Source organism: Physeter macrocephalus, chromosome 20, assembly GCF_002837175.3.
Source record: "Physeter macrocephalus isolate SW-GA chromosome 20, ASM283717v5, whole genome shotgun sequence".
NCBI lineage: Eukaryota > Metazoa > Chordata > Mammalia > Artiodactyla > Physeteridae > Physeter > Physeter macrocephalus.
This window is the reverse complement of record NC_041233.1, coordinates 24852438-24871302: the sequence shown is the minus strand read 5'-3', so window position 1 is coordinate 24871302 and position 18865 is coordinate 24852438. Positions and strand designations below refer to the sequence as shown.

The window sequence follows — 18865 nt, the reverse complement described above, 5'->3', positions numbered from 1 at the left end:
GTTGTGGCCTCTCCCGCTGCGGAGCACAGGCTCCGAACGCGCAGGCTCAGCGGCCATGGCTCACGGGCCCAGCCGCTCCGCGACACATGGGATCCTCCCGGACCGGGGCACGAACCCGTGTCCCCTGCATCGGCAGGCGGACTCTCAACCACTGTGCCACCAGGGAAGCCCAAAGGGGCATATTGGTTGGCATATTGCTATTGCTGTATTCAATGGGTATAACTCAAAATACCGTTTCAGTTGCCTAGAAAGCAACTGAATCATTTTATGTTTTGAAATGATGTTGATTGCATCTTTAAATGATATTTTAGAGATACTTGGTTAAATAAAATATATTATTAAAATTAAATTTTAAAAAATGTGATGGGGGGACGTCCCTGGTGGCGCAGTGGTTAAGAATCCACCTGCCAATGCAGGGAACACAGGTTTGAGCCCTGGTCCGGGAGGATCCCACATGCCACGGAGCAACCAAGCCTGTGCGCCGCAACTACTGAGCCTGCGCTCTAGAGCCCGTGAGCCACTACTACTGAGCCCGTGTGCCACAACTACTGAAGCCCATGCACCTAGAGCCCATGCTCCATAGCAATAGAAGTCACCGCAGTGAGAAGCCCACGCACTGCAACGAAGAGTAGCCCCCGCTCGCCACAACTAGAGAAAGCCCGTGTGCAGCAACGAAGACCCAACAGAGCCAAAAATAAATAAATTTAAAAAAAAAATGTGAAGGGGTATCATCTTGCTGTATCCCATCTCTCTTAAACCCTGATTCTAATATTTTAAGAAAACTAATGAATTGTTTCATAGCTTTGTATATAAAATTTTTAAAACAATTTTGTAATAATTTCAGACTTATAAAAAAGTTGTAAAAATTGTATACAGAATTCCTGTATACATACCGTTTACTCAGATTCTTACATAAACACGGTACAGGAAATAACATTTTTATAATACTATTACCCAACCTTTAGACTTCATCAGTTGTCCCAGTAATGTCCTTCTGGTTCAGGATCAAATCCAGGATGAAACATTGCATTTGTTGTCATGTCTCTTAAGTTTCCTTTAATATGAAATAATTCTTCAGTCTTTGTTGTTAATCACCTTGATACATTGGAAGAATACTACCAGTTATTTTGTAAAATATTCCTTAATTTGTGTTTGTCTGATAAGTCCCCCTGATTAAATGTAGGTTATGCCATTTTGGCAGGAATACCACAGAAATGATGTCGTGTCCCTAGTGAATCATATCAGGAGGCACTAGTTGTTGATTTATCCCATTCCTGGTGAGAAATGGTTTTGATCATTTGCTTCAGATGATGTCTGCTAGGTTTTCTGCTGTAATGTTAGAAAGTATGCAAATATCTTGGTTCTCATTATACTTTTACCCACTGATTTTAGCATGCATTGATGATTCTTGCCTGAAACACTTAGTACTGTGGTCTTTGTCATATGGTGATTTTTAAATTTCTTTATAGATTTGTATTTAAAAACATGTAGTCCTTGTTTTGCTTTCTGGTTTATTTCCTTATAAAATCGATGAAGAATATTGTAACTCCCAGAGTCTATAGTCATCAATTTCATTTTCATGCTTTTCTTATTATAAAATGTTTTATTTTATGTCTAATAATCAGGGCCCATACAGGAAATGAAGAGCTATTACCAAAAGTATTTTGTTTGTTTGAAATCTCATTAGGCAACTCTGGCTCTACCTCACTAAAGCCATTATTGTATTCTTTAAATAAAACACTGCCACTCATCTCACACTACCCAGGGATCAGTCTCTTTTTTGCCCTTCTATTCTACCAAGAAGGAAACCAAGGCATAGAAAGATTGTGACTATCTTCACAAGCTTGACTGTCTTGTTTCCTGAAAGTTTGGTGTCTGGCTATCTTTTGGCGGGAGAAGGATAGTCTCTGTCTGTTCGAGAATGAGCCATAAAAATAAATATCCTTATCCTAAAACCTAAGTACTGGCTTCCTTGCCTAAGAGTGATGATCAGAGAAGTCTTTTTTCCCCCCAATATTTATTTATTTATTTATTTATTTTGTCGCACCAGGTCTTAGTTGCAGAAGGCGGGCTCCTTAGTTTCAGCTCACTGGCTCCTTAGTTGTAGCACATGGGCTTCTTAGTTGCGCAGGTGGGCTCCTTAGTTGGGGCATGCGAACTCTTAGTTGCGACAGGCATGTGGGATCTAGTTCGCTGAAGAGGGATCGAACCCGGGCCTCCTGCATTGGGAGTGTGGAGTCTTATCCACTTCGCCACCAGGGAAGTCCCGTAATTGGAGAAGTCTCAAGTTGTCTTCCTGTAAGCAGAGAAACCTGTGTTGGATTTTTTTTTAAGTTAGTATTTCTTTTATCAAAGACGTTGAACATTTTTTCATATTATTTTTCTTCCAGTTTTATTGAGACCCAATTGAAATATAACACTATTAGTTTTAGGTATACAACATGTTGATTTGGTATATGTATGTATTGTGAAATGATTACCACAATAACTGATTTGGATTTTATGCCTCTTGTTCTCAGCCTGCTTCGATGACTCAGGGAACTCAAGGAACAATCCAACCTGCTGCCAACTTCGATGCCATGAGAGATGCAGAAATTCTTCGTAAAGCAATGAAGGGTTTTGGTGAGGAAAACATATTTTTGTCTTATTTACAATCAAATTCAAGTGATTGAATGTAAAATAAAAATATGCTTTATATCATAAACCAAGTTTATATGTGAGCCTGTGTGCACATCCCTCAATTTAATCTGGCACCAGGCACCTTGTAAGCATCTAAAAGATGTCATCAAGGAGCACCCCACACAGACCTCATCCTTACTTAGACATGTATGGTTCTTTCAGGTACAGACGAGCAGGCAATTGTAGACGTTGTGGCCAATCGTTCCAATGATCAAAGGCAAAAAATTAAAGCAGCTTTTAAGACCATGTATGGCAAGGTATGTTTTGTTTTCTTTTCAGGAGTGAGTATGAACAGTGGCCTTGTGCCCTGCATTCTGTCAGGTTGGATACTATCTTTTCATTCGTACTGGTGAGTACAAAGTAGAGGCAACTAGATTTCAGAGACCCCAGGAGAGGTGTATTCAATATTTCTTTCTTTCTTTCCTTTTTCTTAAATAAATTTATTTATTTATCTGTGGCTGCGCTGGGTCTTCGTTGTGGCACGTGGGCTTCTCATTGGGGTGGCTTCTCGTGTTTCAGAGCATGGGCTCTATGTGCGCGGGCTTTAGTAGTTGTGGCTCGTGGGCTGTAGAGTGCAGGCTTGGTAGTTGTGGTGCATGGGCTTGGTTGCTCCACGGCATGTGGGATCCTCCCGGACCAGGGCTTGAATCTGTGTCCCCTGTATTGGCAGGCGGATTCTTAACCACTGCGCCACCAGGGAAGTCCCATCAATATTTATTTCTCTTAGAAGGCTTTCCAGTTCTAGAGTAGTCCTTGATCTCACAGTCATACCTATTTACTATGTCTGGTAGGTGACACATGTTCAGTAAAAAGTAGATTATGACCACAATCCTGATCAGTAGGTTGGTTCTCAATCTTCTCCTTACAGTTGGATTCAAGGACTTCTTATGTAGCCCTTGCTTATTTTTGGTCCTTGGCATCATCTTTCACTCCTCTCCCTCCCTCTAAACATATCTTGTATTATGACTATAGAACTTCTTGCCAATCCCTGCACACATACTTCTGTGTTTGGTATATGTTGTTCTCTTGTCCTGGAACACGTTTTCCTTTTTTCCTGCATGGCAAACAAATTCTCCAGGATTTGTCTTGATTAAGCTACTTGGTGAAGTTTCTCTCATTGTTCTGGGCATAATTTGGCTGCTTCTTCCACTGTGGTCCCATAGCACTTTGTAAAACCTCTGCTATAACTAATCTCACTGCCCACTCCCCAAAACTGTGAGCTCCCATCAGGCAAATCATGTCATATTCATCTTTGTATTTATAGTACCAAGTACAGGAACACTAACAGATAGCCGCTTAAATATTTGTTGAGTGGATGATCAGTGACTAAATCCAGCAAGATTCTGTGGCTGAAAGGTGTCATCGTTTCTTAAATATAAAGGGCAAGACTGGGTAGCATTGGTTTGCCATTTAGCTAGGAATCCTAAAAATTTTCTGATATCCTCTGAATCCAGTTTACTTTTCTCAAAATGGAAGTAGAGGTCCACTGGCTGGTCCCACCTCATCTTTTCTACCCTCCCTGCCCAACCCAAAATCCACTTCCTTAGTTTTAAGGCTGATTAAGTGACACAAACTCTAGTTTCTCTTAAGGTTCAACATCAGACTCACTTTTCTCACAAAAGTATTTTCCATATTATGAATTTCTTTAGTTCACATTTAGTCTGTGCTTTGTTGTCCTGAATTTTCTCATACAGCACTTTTGAATTAAAACTAAATTCCCAGCCTGTTTTCCTTACCCACAGCCACCTTTTCTCTTGACTTCTTATTAATAAAAATACTATTCCTCTAGCCTGCCGTGGAGTCTTCTTTGATTCCACACTCTTCTTTGTCAATTAATCAGTGAATATTGTTTCAGTGCCTACTGTATGCCAGGCACTGCTTTGTCCTAGCAACTGGTTATTGACTATGTCTTGTTGATCTAATCTGTAAAAGAGCTCTTTAAAAATGTCTTCTGTCTCCTTTTTTTCTTTCCACCACTCAAGTCCAAGCCTTTATTACTTCTTACCTAAATATTCCAGTAGCCTAAATTTCATTTATAGCCTCTGTCGTCATAGTCCGTACTGCCTATTGATACTGCCTGTTGTTGCTATATCAATGCCATTTTCTTATATAAAAGTTTGCAGCAACTCCTCCCAGCATGCAGAATCAAATCCACACTCTTTAGCTTGGTATTCAAGGTAATAATCCAAGCATATAGTTACAACTTTGTTTACTAATCTCTGAAAACATTACCCTCTAACAAAATTGATTGTCTTGTTCCATTGAACAAGCTTTGTTCATTCTTGCCTCTATACTATTGATTCTCAATCTTAGCTGAGTATCATAATCTCTTTTCAAACTTAAAAACACACGCAGAGTCTCTGGGTATTCATTCTTGACGTAAGTGTTGTTTGGTTTTTTTTTTAAAGAAAAATTCTGCAGGTGATTTTTTTTTTTTTTTTTTGTGGTATGCGGGCCTCCCTCTGTTGCGGCCTCTCCCGTTGTGGAGCACAGGCTCCGGACGCGCAGGCTCAGCGGCCATGGCTCACGGGCCCAGCCGCTCCGCGGCATGTGGGATCCTCCCAGACCGGGGCGCGAACCCGGTTCCCCTGCATCGGCAGGCGGACGCGCAACCACTGCGCCACCAGGGAAGCCCCATCTGCAGGTGATTTTAATGCATATAGCCAAGGCTGGGAACTACTTTTCTGTTCCCTGTTTATGTTCCTCCTCCCTGCCTGAAATACCTTTCGTCTTCCTCTTTGCCTGCTAATTTTTACATACTCTTCAAGATCTGGACTAAAAGTTTTCTCTGAGCTCTCTAGCCCACTTTAACTTTTCCTGTTTCAGCTTATTTCTGTGCCACTTACTCGTCTGGTGCTGGAGTACAGGCTGCTTTATATTAACTTTTTTTAAATGTTTATCTTATCTTTTCAAATAACAACACGATGATGACAATTTCTACTTCCTCATAGAGTAAGAACAGTTTCTTATACTAAGTAAATATCTGTTTATCATTTTGTTAATTTGAATTATTCTTTGTTTGTTATTTTGTACCTAGTGTAGTGGTGGAACTACAATAAATTTATTATTAAGTGTTTATTGATAGCATGAGTAAAATATATCTGCTTGAGTGTAATAAACTTAAAATAAATATTTATTTATTCCTTAGTATATAATACTCAGAACAGCAATTGAGGCTTTCATATAGCAATTCAATTCCATTTTTTCATATTTTCCCTAAAAAATTTAAGCAAAACAAAATTTGGAGAGCACATATACTTAGTTTGTATTTGTAATTTAACAGGATTTAATCAAAGATCTTAAGTCAGAGTTAAGTGGAAATATGGAAGAACTGATCCTTGCCCTGTTCATGCCACCTACGTATTATGATGCCTGGAGTTTACAGAATGCAATGAAGGTACTATATGGCATTTACTTTGAGTATTTTATCCTATTTCAAATGTAAAGCCCCATAAATTATGGCAGTTCTGAATTTATAGTGACAGCTAAATCAGTACATTATTTTATATCATCTGAATATATGGAGCTTTTCAGGTGTGGAGGCCAAAGAAATATTTGATGAAACAGTAAGATTTAACTACTTTCAGAAATTTCGTGTTTTGTTGTATAATTCTCCCTTTCTTCATTTCACATAGGGAGCAGGAACTCAGGAACGTGTATTGATTGAAATTTTGTGCACAAGAACAAATCAGGAAATCAGAGAAATTGTCAGATGTTATCAATCAGAATTTGGACGAGACCTGGAAAAGGACATTAGGTCAGATACATCAGGGCATTTTGAACGTTTACTTGTATCCATGTGCCAGGTGAGTATAGCATGAAAGTTTGGGTGTTGGTGGAGGGAACATTTTTTAATGCCTATTGCCAGTGGCCATTCTTTATTCCTTTTAATATTTAGCCCCCTTGGAATCTTGACATCTTTAAGAGGGACAACGCAGAATCCACTGTACAGGTTTCTTTGTAGTCACTACTGAAATTTATTTCTGCAAATCTGGCCTTTGTAAGGAATCAGAAATTAACCTCTTTAAGGTTGTATGAAATCAGAAATCAATTTGAGGCTCTGTGTCTTAGAATGGCGATGAATCTGTACTTTTGAGCTTAGCATTGTACTGCCAGTTAAGTCGGACCATCAACTGAAGGTATGTAGGTCCGCCATGCAAGTGCTACAAGAGTGAGGACTGTGAGGAGAGCCAGAAATGCAGAAAATGTTTCAGCGTTCACAGTAATATTGTGCTTAGTACCCTCCTTGTTCTGATTCCCCAAATGTGCTAGAAAAGTGGCAGAAAATTCTCCAAATAGGGTATTTGGAACGATACTACAAATACACTTAGAATGAGCTAATCAGGGTATATTTGAAAGAGATGATGCAAAACACTAGCACACTGATTCAGTATCAGGAGTTGTTGGCTATCCTGCTAGTGCACAAGGTTGGACAGTCTTGAAGATTCTAAAAGTAGAGGAGAGGCTCTTCACAGCAAAGGGAGGTAGTTGCAGAAAAGACAGTGTGCCGAAGTGCGTGGGTATGGAAATGAGAAAAGAAAGCAAATGGATGGGAGGACATTGAATTTACCCACGACAGAGTAACAGAGCAGGGGAGTAGGTTAGCATGAAAAGAAAATCAGGACCAGAGAGTTAATGCTAAAAAATGATTATTAAGACTTTAATGAGGTGCTGAATATTTCTTTATGCAGGGTTCAAGGCCCAGCCATCTTTCAAAGTAAAGGACCCTATTCCAGGGAGTGGCTTCCTAGGAAAATGGGACTGTATTATGTGCTTGAATCCAAAGGCAGTCATCTGGGGAGTTGTTCCTGAGCTCCTTTGCCTGTGCTGTATTCAGTAGCCCATTTAGAATATGCTTCTACACGTTCCTTGTGCCAGTGCTCTTCAGGAGACAGTTTCTCACCTTCAAGGAACACCTCTCCATTTTGTTGCTCAGACAGACACTGAGACTCTAGAGGGCAGCCTTTCCTTTGTTTGGGTTTGTGTTTCTATTGATATTTTTGAGAGAAACCAGCTACTCATATAAGCTTTACTCTTGTTCAGGCCCAGAGCTTCCTCCTTCGCTCTCTTCTTCCCAGTGAAGAGTTTGGTCTATAAATTGGTACAGGCTAGCAGTATTTGAGTTATTTATAACTTCTTCTAAAAGGCTCACACGTCATTTTCATGTATACATTCATAATAAATACTTGTATATTAAGATTACACTTGGATGAATAAGGACGTTCATGAAACCTCCATATTATATACTCCCTCCTTTGACTTAAATTCCTTGAGGGGAGGGGCCTTGTCTTTCTTGTGTCCCCACCACTTAGCACATCCTGTTGTTTCTGTTCCTCAGGAGAACCCTGACTAATACAGCCTGGTACAAAGGAAGTGCTCCATACCTTATAGTTATATGGATGAATACAAAGTGGGACTCAGTATAATGCATATTGATCTCAAATCAAGCAGACTCATAATTTCTTCATTTGAGTGGTAGTTTATATCTCCTATTAGAGGAGGTCCTCAGCGTAGCTCAGTAGTCGCTTCATTATGAGAAATCTAAAGTTACTTCAGACCCTGGAGTTCAGGGATATCCAGCCTCCAGGAAACCTTAGTGCTTATCTCTCCGAACTGAACAGGGGACGGTGCTTATTGGCTCAGAACATGAACCGATAGAAGTAGACCCTATCACAAAGAAGTGAGAAATGAAATTCCTTTGGTGGCAGAAGGCTTTCTCCCGGAGGATAGAAGTGGCTGCATTGTTAGTGTTCAGGACTTGCTGGATCACGAGTCTGTGTGTGTGGCCACAGCCTCTGGAGGTGTCATACTTTGCAGTCTCAACACACACCATTCTGTATCTCCTGGCCCAATTACCACCCTTCAAGCCACCTCCTCAGAGAAGCATTCTTGGACTCTGCTGGGCCATTTGTCATTCCCTGCTCTGAGCCCACACTTAATTCCCGGAGACCTCAGTTATAGCCCTAATCCCACTGTGGAGGCATCTTTTATCTCCTTAATGGGAGGAATGGAGTGGCCATAGTCACGTCCAGTCCTTGTGGTTTCTATCATGCCTAGTCTCTTAATACCTGTTAATAAATGTTTATTGAATAAAAACAAAAACAAAACCAAAAACCCCAAAACTTCTAAACCAAGGACCAATCCCTGAAGAGTAACTTCTTTAAGAACCCCTTTCTCTTGATGTACCAAGAGAAAGCTTTTTAAAGTGAATGTTAATAAAATTTTCCACACTTTCAAAAATAAAACGTGTGTGTGATTTTTTATGGAAACCTTTTCTGATTTAATTTAGCTCTCAAAGCCCTGAAAACCTCTCATTTTAATATAACCTCATTAAACCATGGTCATATAAAATCCAAAGTTGGCAGTGTAATAAAGTACTAGTTACACTAGTATAGTTTCTTTGGAAATGAAAGATAAGCGTGACAGACTTTATGCATTAATTTTTTAGTAAATTGTCCCTTTAAATCCAGAAGTGACTAGATTGGAAAAACTTTTTTTTTTCCTTTTACAATTTTATTTTACTTTTTTGTCGCATGGCATGCGGGATCTTTGTTCCCTGAGCAGGGATCGAACCCGTGTCCCTGTCATGGGGACCTGTCCCCTGCAGTGGAAGCGCGGAGTCTTAACCACCAGACCACCAGGAAGTCCCAGAAAAACTTTTTTTTTTTTTTTTATAGAACTTTTATTACCTTCTTCTAATTCCTGCCTTCCTCTTTTGCAGGGAAATCGCGATGAGAACCAGAATGTTAACCACCAGCTGGCTCAGGAAGATGCTCAGCGTCTCTATCAGGCTGGTGAGGGGAGATTAGGGACAGATGAATCTTGTTTTAACATGATTCTTGCCACAAGAAGCTTTCCTCAGCTGAAAGCTACCATGGAGGCCTATTCCAGGGTATGAGCTTTTCTTTTGAAGATTTGGCTTCTATTTTAAGGTGTGAAAATATTTTAACCGCTATACTTTTTGTTTATAGGTGGCTAATCGAGATTTGTTAAGCAGTGTTGGCCGTGAGTTTTCTGGAAATGTTGAAAGTGGTTTGAAGACCATCTGTAAGATACTTTAGTGTTTTACTTTGTTTTGTTTGTAAATGAGTGAGGCTTTGAATAGTTGTTCCTATTAAGTGGTGATTATTAATATATATAGCCTCCCTGGAATCTACTTAGGCAGAGGCCAAGCTAATCTTGTTTTTATATGCAATTCTCTATGAATGGTTGGTGGTGTGATCAAATAGGATTGTTTTGAAATTATTTGGTCTTTATTCTCTATGCCCTTCTTGAGGACTATACAAAAATATATGATAGATTGTAGCATTTCCATTAAGGTGAATAGGAAAGCCCTAAGGAACTACAGAGTGCCACCACACAAAGCGTCATTTTGAGCCCCCCAAAACACCTTTCAAGTACTTAGCCCAATGAGACCCTTTTCCATTTTGAAATTAAAAACCCAGTTTTTGGTGTCCTGACATTCAGATGTTTAATGAAATGGAAATTTCATTCTCATGGAGAATATAAGACTAAAGAGAATATTAGTAACACATTGATTTTAGCAATTGAATATCTTACAAAGACTACTATAGTAATTGTAGCTAACATAATGATGTATAGTTAGTACATCTCTACCATCTGCAGGTAGAGACTTTGCTAATTTAATTTTCCTAAGAGAAAACATGTCAGATTTCTTATTATCATTCTCAAATCTTTGCCCAAATCTGTGTTTTCTTTTTTATATTGGAGTGTATCTTATGTCCTTCTCTCAGTCAAATGATATATTTGACATCTAGAATTCAGATTTTAGTCATTATTCCTTTTAAGTAAGATATTACCAGGGCACAGTTGCTACAGATTTTCTCACTTTAAGGGGGAAAATGTTAAGAAGCTAAGTGACTGCATCTATGGAGAGAAAATGGGATTTATTGGCCAGAGGGAATCTTGTAGAATTGAAGGTAGCCTGTCTGATGCTGCTGGAAAGAAAGATGGAGGCTGAGAAAAATCAAGGGGAGAATATCTTCAACTCACCTCAGATTTCTGAGATGATTACATAGAAAATGATCAAAAGCAGCTAGAAGTGATAGATGAACCTGGTGTGTGCACACCTTTGTCAAGTCATTTCACGTCTGAAGCGTCTCTCACTTGCAGTGCAGTGTGTCCTGAACCGCCCTGCCTTCTTTGCTGAGAGGCTGTACTATTCTATGAAAGGTGCCGGCACAGATGACTCCACCCTGGTCAGGATTGTGGTCACTCGAAGTGAGGTGAGGCTTTCTCTGTTTGTCTGATCTTACTTGATTTTGAATGTTGATCCTTTTTTCTTAGCAATATTAAAAACATTTTTTTCTTCTAGTTTTATTGAGATATAATTGACACTGTATAAGTTTATAATCGGCACTGTATAAGTTTAAGGTATACAGCATAGTGATTTGACTTACATACATCATGAAGATTTTCACAGTAAGTTTAGTGAACATCCATCATCTCATGTAGATACAAGATTAAAGGAAGATGTTTTCCCTTGTGAAGAGAACTTTTAGGATGTACTCTCTTAACAACTTTCATATATAATGTAAAGCAGTGTTAATTATATTTATCTCGTTGTACATTACATACCTAGTACTTACTTATCTTATGACTGGAAGTTTGTACCTTTTGACTGTCTTTCTCCAGTCTTCCCTCTCCAACCCCTCACCTCTAGTAACCACAAATCCGATCTCTTTTTGTATGAGTTTGTTCATTTTTGAAGTATAATTGGCCTACAACACTATGCTTATTTCTGTTACACAACATAGTGATTCGATATTTCTATACATTTCAAAAGGATCCCCATGATAAGTCTAGTTATGACATGTCACCTTACAAAGATATTACATAGTTATTGACTATATTTCCCACACTGTACATTTCATACCTGTGACTAACTTATTTTGCAACTGGAAGTTTGTACCTCTTACTCTCCCTCAGCTATTTCTTTCCTTCCCCCAACCCCCTCCCTTCTGGCAATTACGTGTTTGTTCATTGTGTCTATAACTGTTTCTGTTTTGTTATGTTCGTTCATTTGTTTTTTTAGATTCCACATATAAGTAAAATTGTACAGTATTTGTCTTTCTCTGTCTGACTTAGAATGTTAATTTCTTAAAAGTTCCTTAGTTGGTTGTCAGTCCCTCAGGACTGACATTAAGAAAGGGCTCTCTTTCTCACTGCTGGTAGAGGTTGTATAAAGCACAATGTTCACTTTCCTCATGCTGTGAGAGAGGCTTGCTTAAGTGAAACAGACCGCCAGGGAACTCCAGATGTTTATTTTTTGGTTTTCATTTTGCTTATGTAAAAAACTGTATGAGGGAATTCCCTAGTGGTCTAGTGGTTAGGATTTGGCACTTTCACTGCCATGGCCTGGGTTCAGTCTCTGGTCGGGGAACTGAGATCCTGAAAGCCACGAGGCGTGGGGGGAAAAAAAAAACTGTATGAAAGACCTATGCAGATTAATCCCATTGGACATAAAAATTCTTAAAATTTAGCATACACTTAATTATGAAATAACTGTAAAAAATTTTATCTTTATCTTTTTACCTAAATATAGCCTCAGATGTATTCCTTTCTTTGACTTTGTTTATTTTAGTGGACTTCTTTTTAATCAAAAGAAAACATATGCTATGAAATTATATGAAAGAAGGTAAATCATTTTTTAAAAGAGAACCGTAATACAGTATTTGGAAAAACCTTCTTGTGTATTTGTTTTTAGACTTAAATTTTCTAAGCAGGATCCCTTTTTCTTTAATTATAATAAAATATATGTAACACAAGATTCCCATTTTAATCATTTTTAAGTGTACAGTTCAGTGACATTAAGTACATTCACATTGGTGTGCAACCATCACCACCAGAACTTTTTCACCTTACAGAAGTGAAAACTCATTAAACAATAATTCACCATTCTCCTTGCTCCCCAACTCCTGGCAACCACCATTCTGCTTTCTGTCCTATGTATTTGACTACTCTAGATACTTCATATAAGTGGAATCATACAGTATCTGTCCTTTTTAACATCTTCAGGGTTCATCCACATTGTAGCATGTGTCAGGATTTCTTTCTTTTCTAAGGCTGAATAATGTTCCATTGTATGCATATACCACTTTTTGTTTATTCATTCATCCGTCAATGGACACTTGTGTTGCTTCCACCTTTTGGCTGTTATGATTAATGCTGCTGTGAACATGGTTGTACAAATATTTGAGTCTCTGCTTTCACTTTTGTGTATACCCAGAAGTGGAATGGCTGTATCATATGGTAATTCTGTTTTTATTTTATTTTTTTGAGGAATTACCATACCATTTTCCCATGGCGGCACCATTTTACATTCCTATCAGCAATGTACAAGGGTTCCAACTTCTCCACATCCTTGCCAACACTTGTTATTTTCTGTGTTGTTGATAATAGCCATCCTATCAAATGGTTTTTAAATGACTAATATATTTGGAATAGTAGATGAAACTAGTATCACCCTTATCCAATATCTTTACAGAACAGTGAATCAGACATTCACTGGGTGACGCTAGTACTGGTATGCATGCTAGCTATAAAATGCCAGTCATTTGGTGTTTTTTCCCCTCTGCTTTGGTTATAATTAGGATCTTTTCACTATTAAAGAATAATTCTAATAAATATCAGTTTTCTTTAACAGCTGTTTTCTAATTTCAAAAATTTCATGTCTTGCATGCAGCTTGATCTTGTACAAATAAAACAGATGTTCATTCAGATGTATCAGAAGACCCTGGGCACAATGATTGCAAGTGACACGAGTGGAGATTACCGAAGGCTTCTTCTGGCCATTGTGGGCCAGTAGGATAGATTTTTTTTTAATGAGTGAAGCTATTCAGAGCTTATCCTTCAAAGCAATGACTGACCTGCATACAGCAACATCAACCCTCACCTAACCAAAAGAGCTTTTTACTAAAGACTGTGTCAGGGTATTGTGCTTGGTTTGCACATGTGGTTATTGCCTTAATTCCAATGTTATTTTTTCTCTATATATGATCAAGTAAAGCCATATTACAGTGATGAAGTAATAACGCAATGTTTGTAAAGCATAATTCTCACTGCTCTTATTCTAAATAGGATACCAAATTGAATAAAAGTCACAACAGTCTGTATTTCTGTGTAATAATATTGAATAAAAAATTCATTATTGAATAAATTTGAATAAATATTGAATTTTAAAAAAAACCCTTGCCTTCCATTACAGTTATAGTTGGTAATATGTCAAAACTGTTTACTTTTTAAAAAAATTCAGCTCTTTTGACCTAGAAGAGCAATTTGCATCTTACTTTACATAAATTGGTATTCTATATTCATAAACACTAAACTTCCCACATAGAAAATAGCTTAGTATTGCCTGTAATAACTTTTAAAAAAGGGATTATGTGTTTATGTACATAAAATATATAGCCTACTTTTTACGTCTACTGAGACTGCCTAGAGATCTTTATTGGCCCTTGATTTAAAAAAAAAATTTATGAAAGACTTTAATTTTAGTTGCAATTTAATCATGATTCAAGACAGTGAAGCTTGACACATAAGAGGTGCTGAATTAATGAATAAACGAGGCTTAAATCATCTTCCTGGGAGATTGAATACTAGCTCTTTGGAGAAGTAGTTCAGGGAGTCAGTGATTTCAAACCTGGCTTTATTCCCAGTACTGAGCAATTACTTATCGAGTATGTTGAGCATTACAGTAGGTAGTTAGGGAAAGTATCAATACAAAGGAAGGAGGTTTGTAATCTAGTTGGGGTTCTAAACAAAAATTAGGATACAAAGAAATTGTAAATGTTAGATTATAAATTCTGCTGAGGGTAATAACCCTATTTGTTCTTTGTGTTGAGCTCCCCGGCACAAAGCAGATATTTAATACAGATCTGGTGAATTATTGTACTAAAAATTGAAGGGGAGAATAGTAATTATCAATTATATTTCGATATACATTTGTGTAAGTACCAAGGGACATACATACAAGGTGGTATAAGACACAACCTTACTCTTAGAGAGATAGACCTATGTACAACTGTAGCGCAGGGCAAAAGCAAGATACATAGGTAGAAGGATCACTGGCTAAGATAGATTTTTTTTTTTTTTTTTTTTTTTTTTTGTGCTACGCGGGCCTCTCACTGTTGTGGCCTCTCCCGTTGCGGAGCACAGGCTCCGGACGCACAGGCTCAGTGGCCATGGCTCACGGGCCCAGCCGCTCCACGGCATGTGGGATCTTCCCGGACCGGGGCACGAACCCGTGTCCCCTGCATCGGCAGGCGGACTCTCAACCACTGCGCCACCAGGGAACCCCACTTTTTTTTTTTTCTTTTTTTGCTGCCCATTAGAACATTTCTCAGAGAGAAAATAAGTTTAAGACAGTCATATTACAGTAAGTAAAATTAACTTTTGTATTCTTTACAAGCATAGATTTTTCTCTTTATTACGTCTCTTATACCATCTGTTACAAACAATTCTAGAAAGCAAAAAAGTCACTTTCTACAATAAATAGAGCATCGTGTGCTTCACAGCAGACGTGACTGAGATATAAGCCCCATGCCACAGCAGGACCTGAACCGTTTCCCGTTCTAAAAGAGCAGTTTTAAAAATGAGACTCAGAAAGAGACTGAAAGATTCAAAGAGACTGAGAAAAAAAAAAGGGAGAGAAAGAGACTAAGAAAGAGAAAGTGTTGGGGGGAAGAAAGAGACACAGAGAGAGAGTATGTTTAACCTTTTGAAGATCTGCCAAACTATTTTCCAAAGCAGCTGTATGTACCATTTTACGATCCTACCAGCAATGAATGAGGCTTCCAATTGCTCCTCATTCTTATCAACACTATCATTGTCTATTTGAATATAGCCATCCTAGTGGATGTGAAGTGGCATCTCATTGCGGTTTTGATTTGCATTTCCCTAATGACTAACGAGCATATTTTCTTGAGCTCATTAGCCATTTGCATATCTTCTTTGGAAAAATGTCTATTCAAATACCCATTTTTAAATTCGGGGAACTAGGATCCTGCAAGCCTCACAGCCAAAAAAAAAAGGTATGTTGTGCACAAGGTAGGATAGTTATTTCAGAGCAGATTCACTCACAACCCTCACTGGGGAAAAAATCCAGAGGGAAATGCCTTACTCAACAGTTGCATAGTTTTATTTTGAGAACTTTTATGACTTATAACACTGCAACTTAAATCTTTTTCTTAATTTTTATAATTTTAATATGTTTATTAGCAGAAATACAATTTGTTTTTAAAATTTGGCTCTGGTAATTGTATCCTAAGCAAAGAGTTTCCATGGGGAGTAGTGTGTGGGTGTGTGTATAGTTTAATAATTTATTTTGAAATAGTTTCAAATGTGTAGAAAAGTTGCCAGAACAGTACAAAGAACTCCCATGCTCCCATGTCCTCTTCACCGAGATTCTCATATAGTTAACATGTTATTGGGTCATTGCTCACTCTGAGTATGTGTGTGTGTGCATATATCCTTTGTTATTAGTCTTTCTCTGAAACTTTTGAGGGTTGAGAGAGCAAACTGCAGTCATGATGTCCCATCACTCCTAAATACTCCAGCGGGTATTTTCCCCCAAACAGGGACACTCTTTCTACATAACAGCAAACAATCTTCCACACCAGGAAATCAGTATTGGTGCAACACTACCACCCAATCTACTAAGCCCATTCAAATTTTGCCCACTATCCCAACAATGTTTCTTTTCCTTTCTGGGTCAACATGCTATACAGGAATATGTATTGCATTTAGTTGTTGTGTATCTTCAGACTCCTTTAATCTGCAAGAGTTGCCAGTCTTTCATGGCCTTGACAGTTTTATTAAAGGGTACAGGCCTTAGTTTCTATAGGACGGCTTACAACCAGGGTCCCTTGTTTGCAGGAGTACCACGAAATGATGCTTTGCTTTTCCCAGTGAGTCTCATCAGGAGGCACAAATGTAGACTCCTCCCGACACTGGTGATGTTAACCTTGATCACTTGATCATGTTGGTTTCTTAAATTCACTGTTTTTCCCTTTGTAATACATTAGTATTCCAAAATCATGCCAGTATCCTATTCCTCATCAAACCTCCACACACCAATCTTAGCACTGAAGACTCATGTCTAAATCATCCACTTCTATAGTTGGTGCCAAATGGTAATTCTCTATTTCCATCATTTCCTCTCCATTATTGGGTTGGCATTCTACTGTTAGAAAGAGCTTTCCTTTCTCTTCATTTATTTATATCAATGTGAACTTGTGTATTCCTATTTTATTCAATGGATTGTAATCCATTATTATCATTGTTTATCTTGATCCTCAAATTGTCTCTGATTTGGCCAGGAGCCCCTTCAAGCTGGCTCTTAGCAGTGCAACATTTTAAAGTTGTATACTGCTAAGATTCATCCATGTTGTGAAGAGCTGTAGTTCATTCATTTTGACTCCTTTGTAATAGGTGATATTGTGAATATATATCAGTGTATTCATCCACTCTTCAGTTTGAGTTGTTTCCAGGTTTTTGCCATTGTATTTTGCCATTCCAACTCTAAAGTAATGTTGAATTTCAAACGTATTAAATTTTTGCATTAACATCGTATACTTTGAGTCTGTTTATTGTATAAATATTTAGCACTAGAAGCAGTGCGGTTTTGCATTCTCCCCAACAGTGTGTGAGAGACAGGCTCCCTTTTAAAATAGTCTTATCTGCATTTTTCACGGAGAAAGATTTAAATGACCTGTTTTCAAAACCGTTTAATAAAGGCTTTTATTTTATCTTTAAATAAATTTGCTTTTGGTTTTTCTCCTATTTATGGAGAGATACTGAAAGAAAGGGGTCGAAAAAGCAAACTCAAAAGGTGGAAAACTTTGTACTTAGCCAACACTTATGCCAAGGGAAAGTGGCATCGCCGAAAACACAATTGACCGCAAATACAGAGGCTGTCGCTCAGAAGCACGGTTTCCGGAACGCAGGCGTAGAAACTCACCTTGCGCCCCGTACCCCTTTCCTTCCCGGACAATGTTATCGCGAGTCTTGGGATAAACTTGCGGTGATTGTGGAGACAAATTTCTCGCGAGATGTAATTGGTTGCTATAGTTGCAAAAAAAAAAAAAAAAAAACCACCTCTGCGGCTGAGTCGGGTAAGTCTGCTCTTACTCCTTATAAAATTGTCTCTTCCCGGCCTCCCCACCCTGGCCCTGCGGCCACACCGTGTTACCTCAGTTTCTTCTCCCTAAGCTTCGGCCAGGCTGATACGCACACGCCGCATCCCTGCGCGACTGTACTCCCATACAGACTTGAACGCCACCGACCCCGCTAGGCGCGGACGCTCTCGCCAAGCCCAGGCCTCCCACCCAAAGCCAGACTGAGACCCCACTTCCCACTTTGCGCCGAGATTCCCCTACAGTAAGCGCAGACTGCGCTCCTGTCCCCAGACCACTCCCAGTCACATCATCTCCTTCACCTAAACGATTTCTTTCTTTTTGTTTTTTGGGGTTTGTTTGTTTAAGATATTGTTTTTTGTTTTTTTAATTTTTTAAATTAAAAAAATTTATTGGAGTATAGTTGATTTACAGTGTTGTGCATCTAACCATTTTCTAATCTGACTTTTCCCCTTCAACTTCTTCTGAGCAGATGACGAGAAATGCGTGCCTTGTCAGTGGCAACAGGAGCCCCCACTTAACTGCCTTGACCATAACTTTTAACTAGCCAGATTTCTTGCACTCATTGTTCAACAGATATGCTGCTAATGCCTCTTGCAGTTAAGGCATGGTGCCAGGCACTCAGGGACTGCAGAAATGTATCATCGATTACTTGTCTTTAAAGAAGTAATTAAGCATTCAAGAAACATAGTGCATATTAATAACACCATTTGTGCCGTGCTTCATAGGTTAAGCAGTTTTACTATTTTAGTGGATATTCGCAACAAATGTGAAACAGGTCAGAAGTTATCTTATCCATTTTATAGAAGGTGAGACTGAGGCTCAGTGAAGTTAGGCATTTATCCAGGGTCAGGCTACTGAAGGCCTAATTCACGTGCTACTATTGAAAAGGAAAGGAGACTGATGTAAAACATCGTTTCAAATGTAAACTTGATAAGAAAGTTGTCAGGGCCACTTAGGCCCTGAATGAGCCTGGAGACATAACGTTGAACAAGTTATATGAGACTTGTAGGTAACAGGGAAAATGAGGG

General features: G+C 38.6%; 2 protein-coding genes across 5 annotated transcripts in view; both read left to right on the top strand.

The window, feature by feature from the left end:
• The window catches only part of ANXA7 (annexin A7), a 25331-nt gene extending 11456 nt beyond the window's left edge, over nt 1-13875 (top strand). For all 4 annotated transcript variants that reach the window (XM_024132092.2, XM_024132091.3, XM_007110855.4 and 1 more), the window contains 8 exons: nt 2520-2622; nt 2842-2936; nt 5963-6076; nt 6315-6485; nt 9401-9571; nt 9651-9726; nt 10813-10925; nt 13385-13875. In XM_024132092.2, the coding sequence (XP_023987860.1) occupies nt 2520-2622; nt 2842-2936; nt 5963-6076; nt 6315-6485; nt 9401-9571; nt 9651-9726; nt 10813-10925; nt 13385-13507 (966 nt within the window). In that variant the 3' untranslated portion in view covers nt 13508-13875. The remainder of the gene's footprint in view (nt 1-2519; nt 2623-2841; nt 2937-5962; nt 6077-6314; nt 6486-9400; nt 9572-9650; nt 9727-10812; nt 10926-13384) is intronic.
• A 3898-nt stretch (nt 13876-17773) lies between these two features.
• Nucleotides 17774-18865, top strand: part of CFAP70 (cilia and flagella associated protein 70) — a 95422-nt gene continuing 94330 nt past the window's right edge. Inside the window, exon 1 of the mRNA XM_055080802.1 lies at nt 17774-17813. The gene's annotated coding sequence lies outside the window, so the exon portion shown is untranslated. The remainder of the gene's footprint in view (nt 17814-18865) is intronic.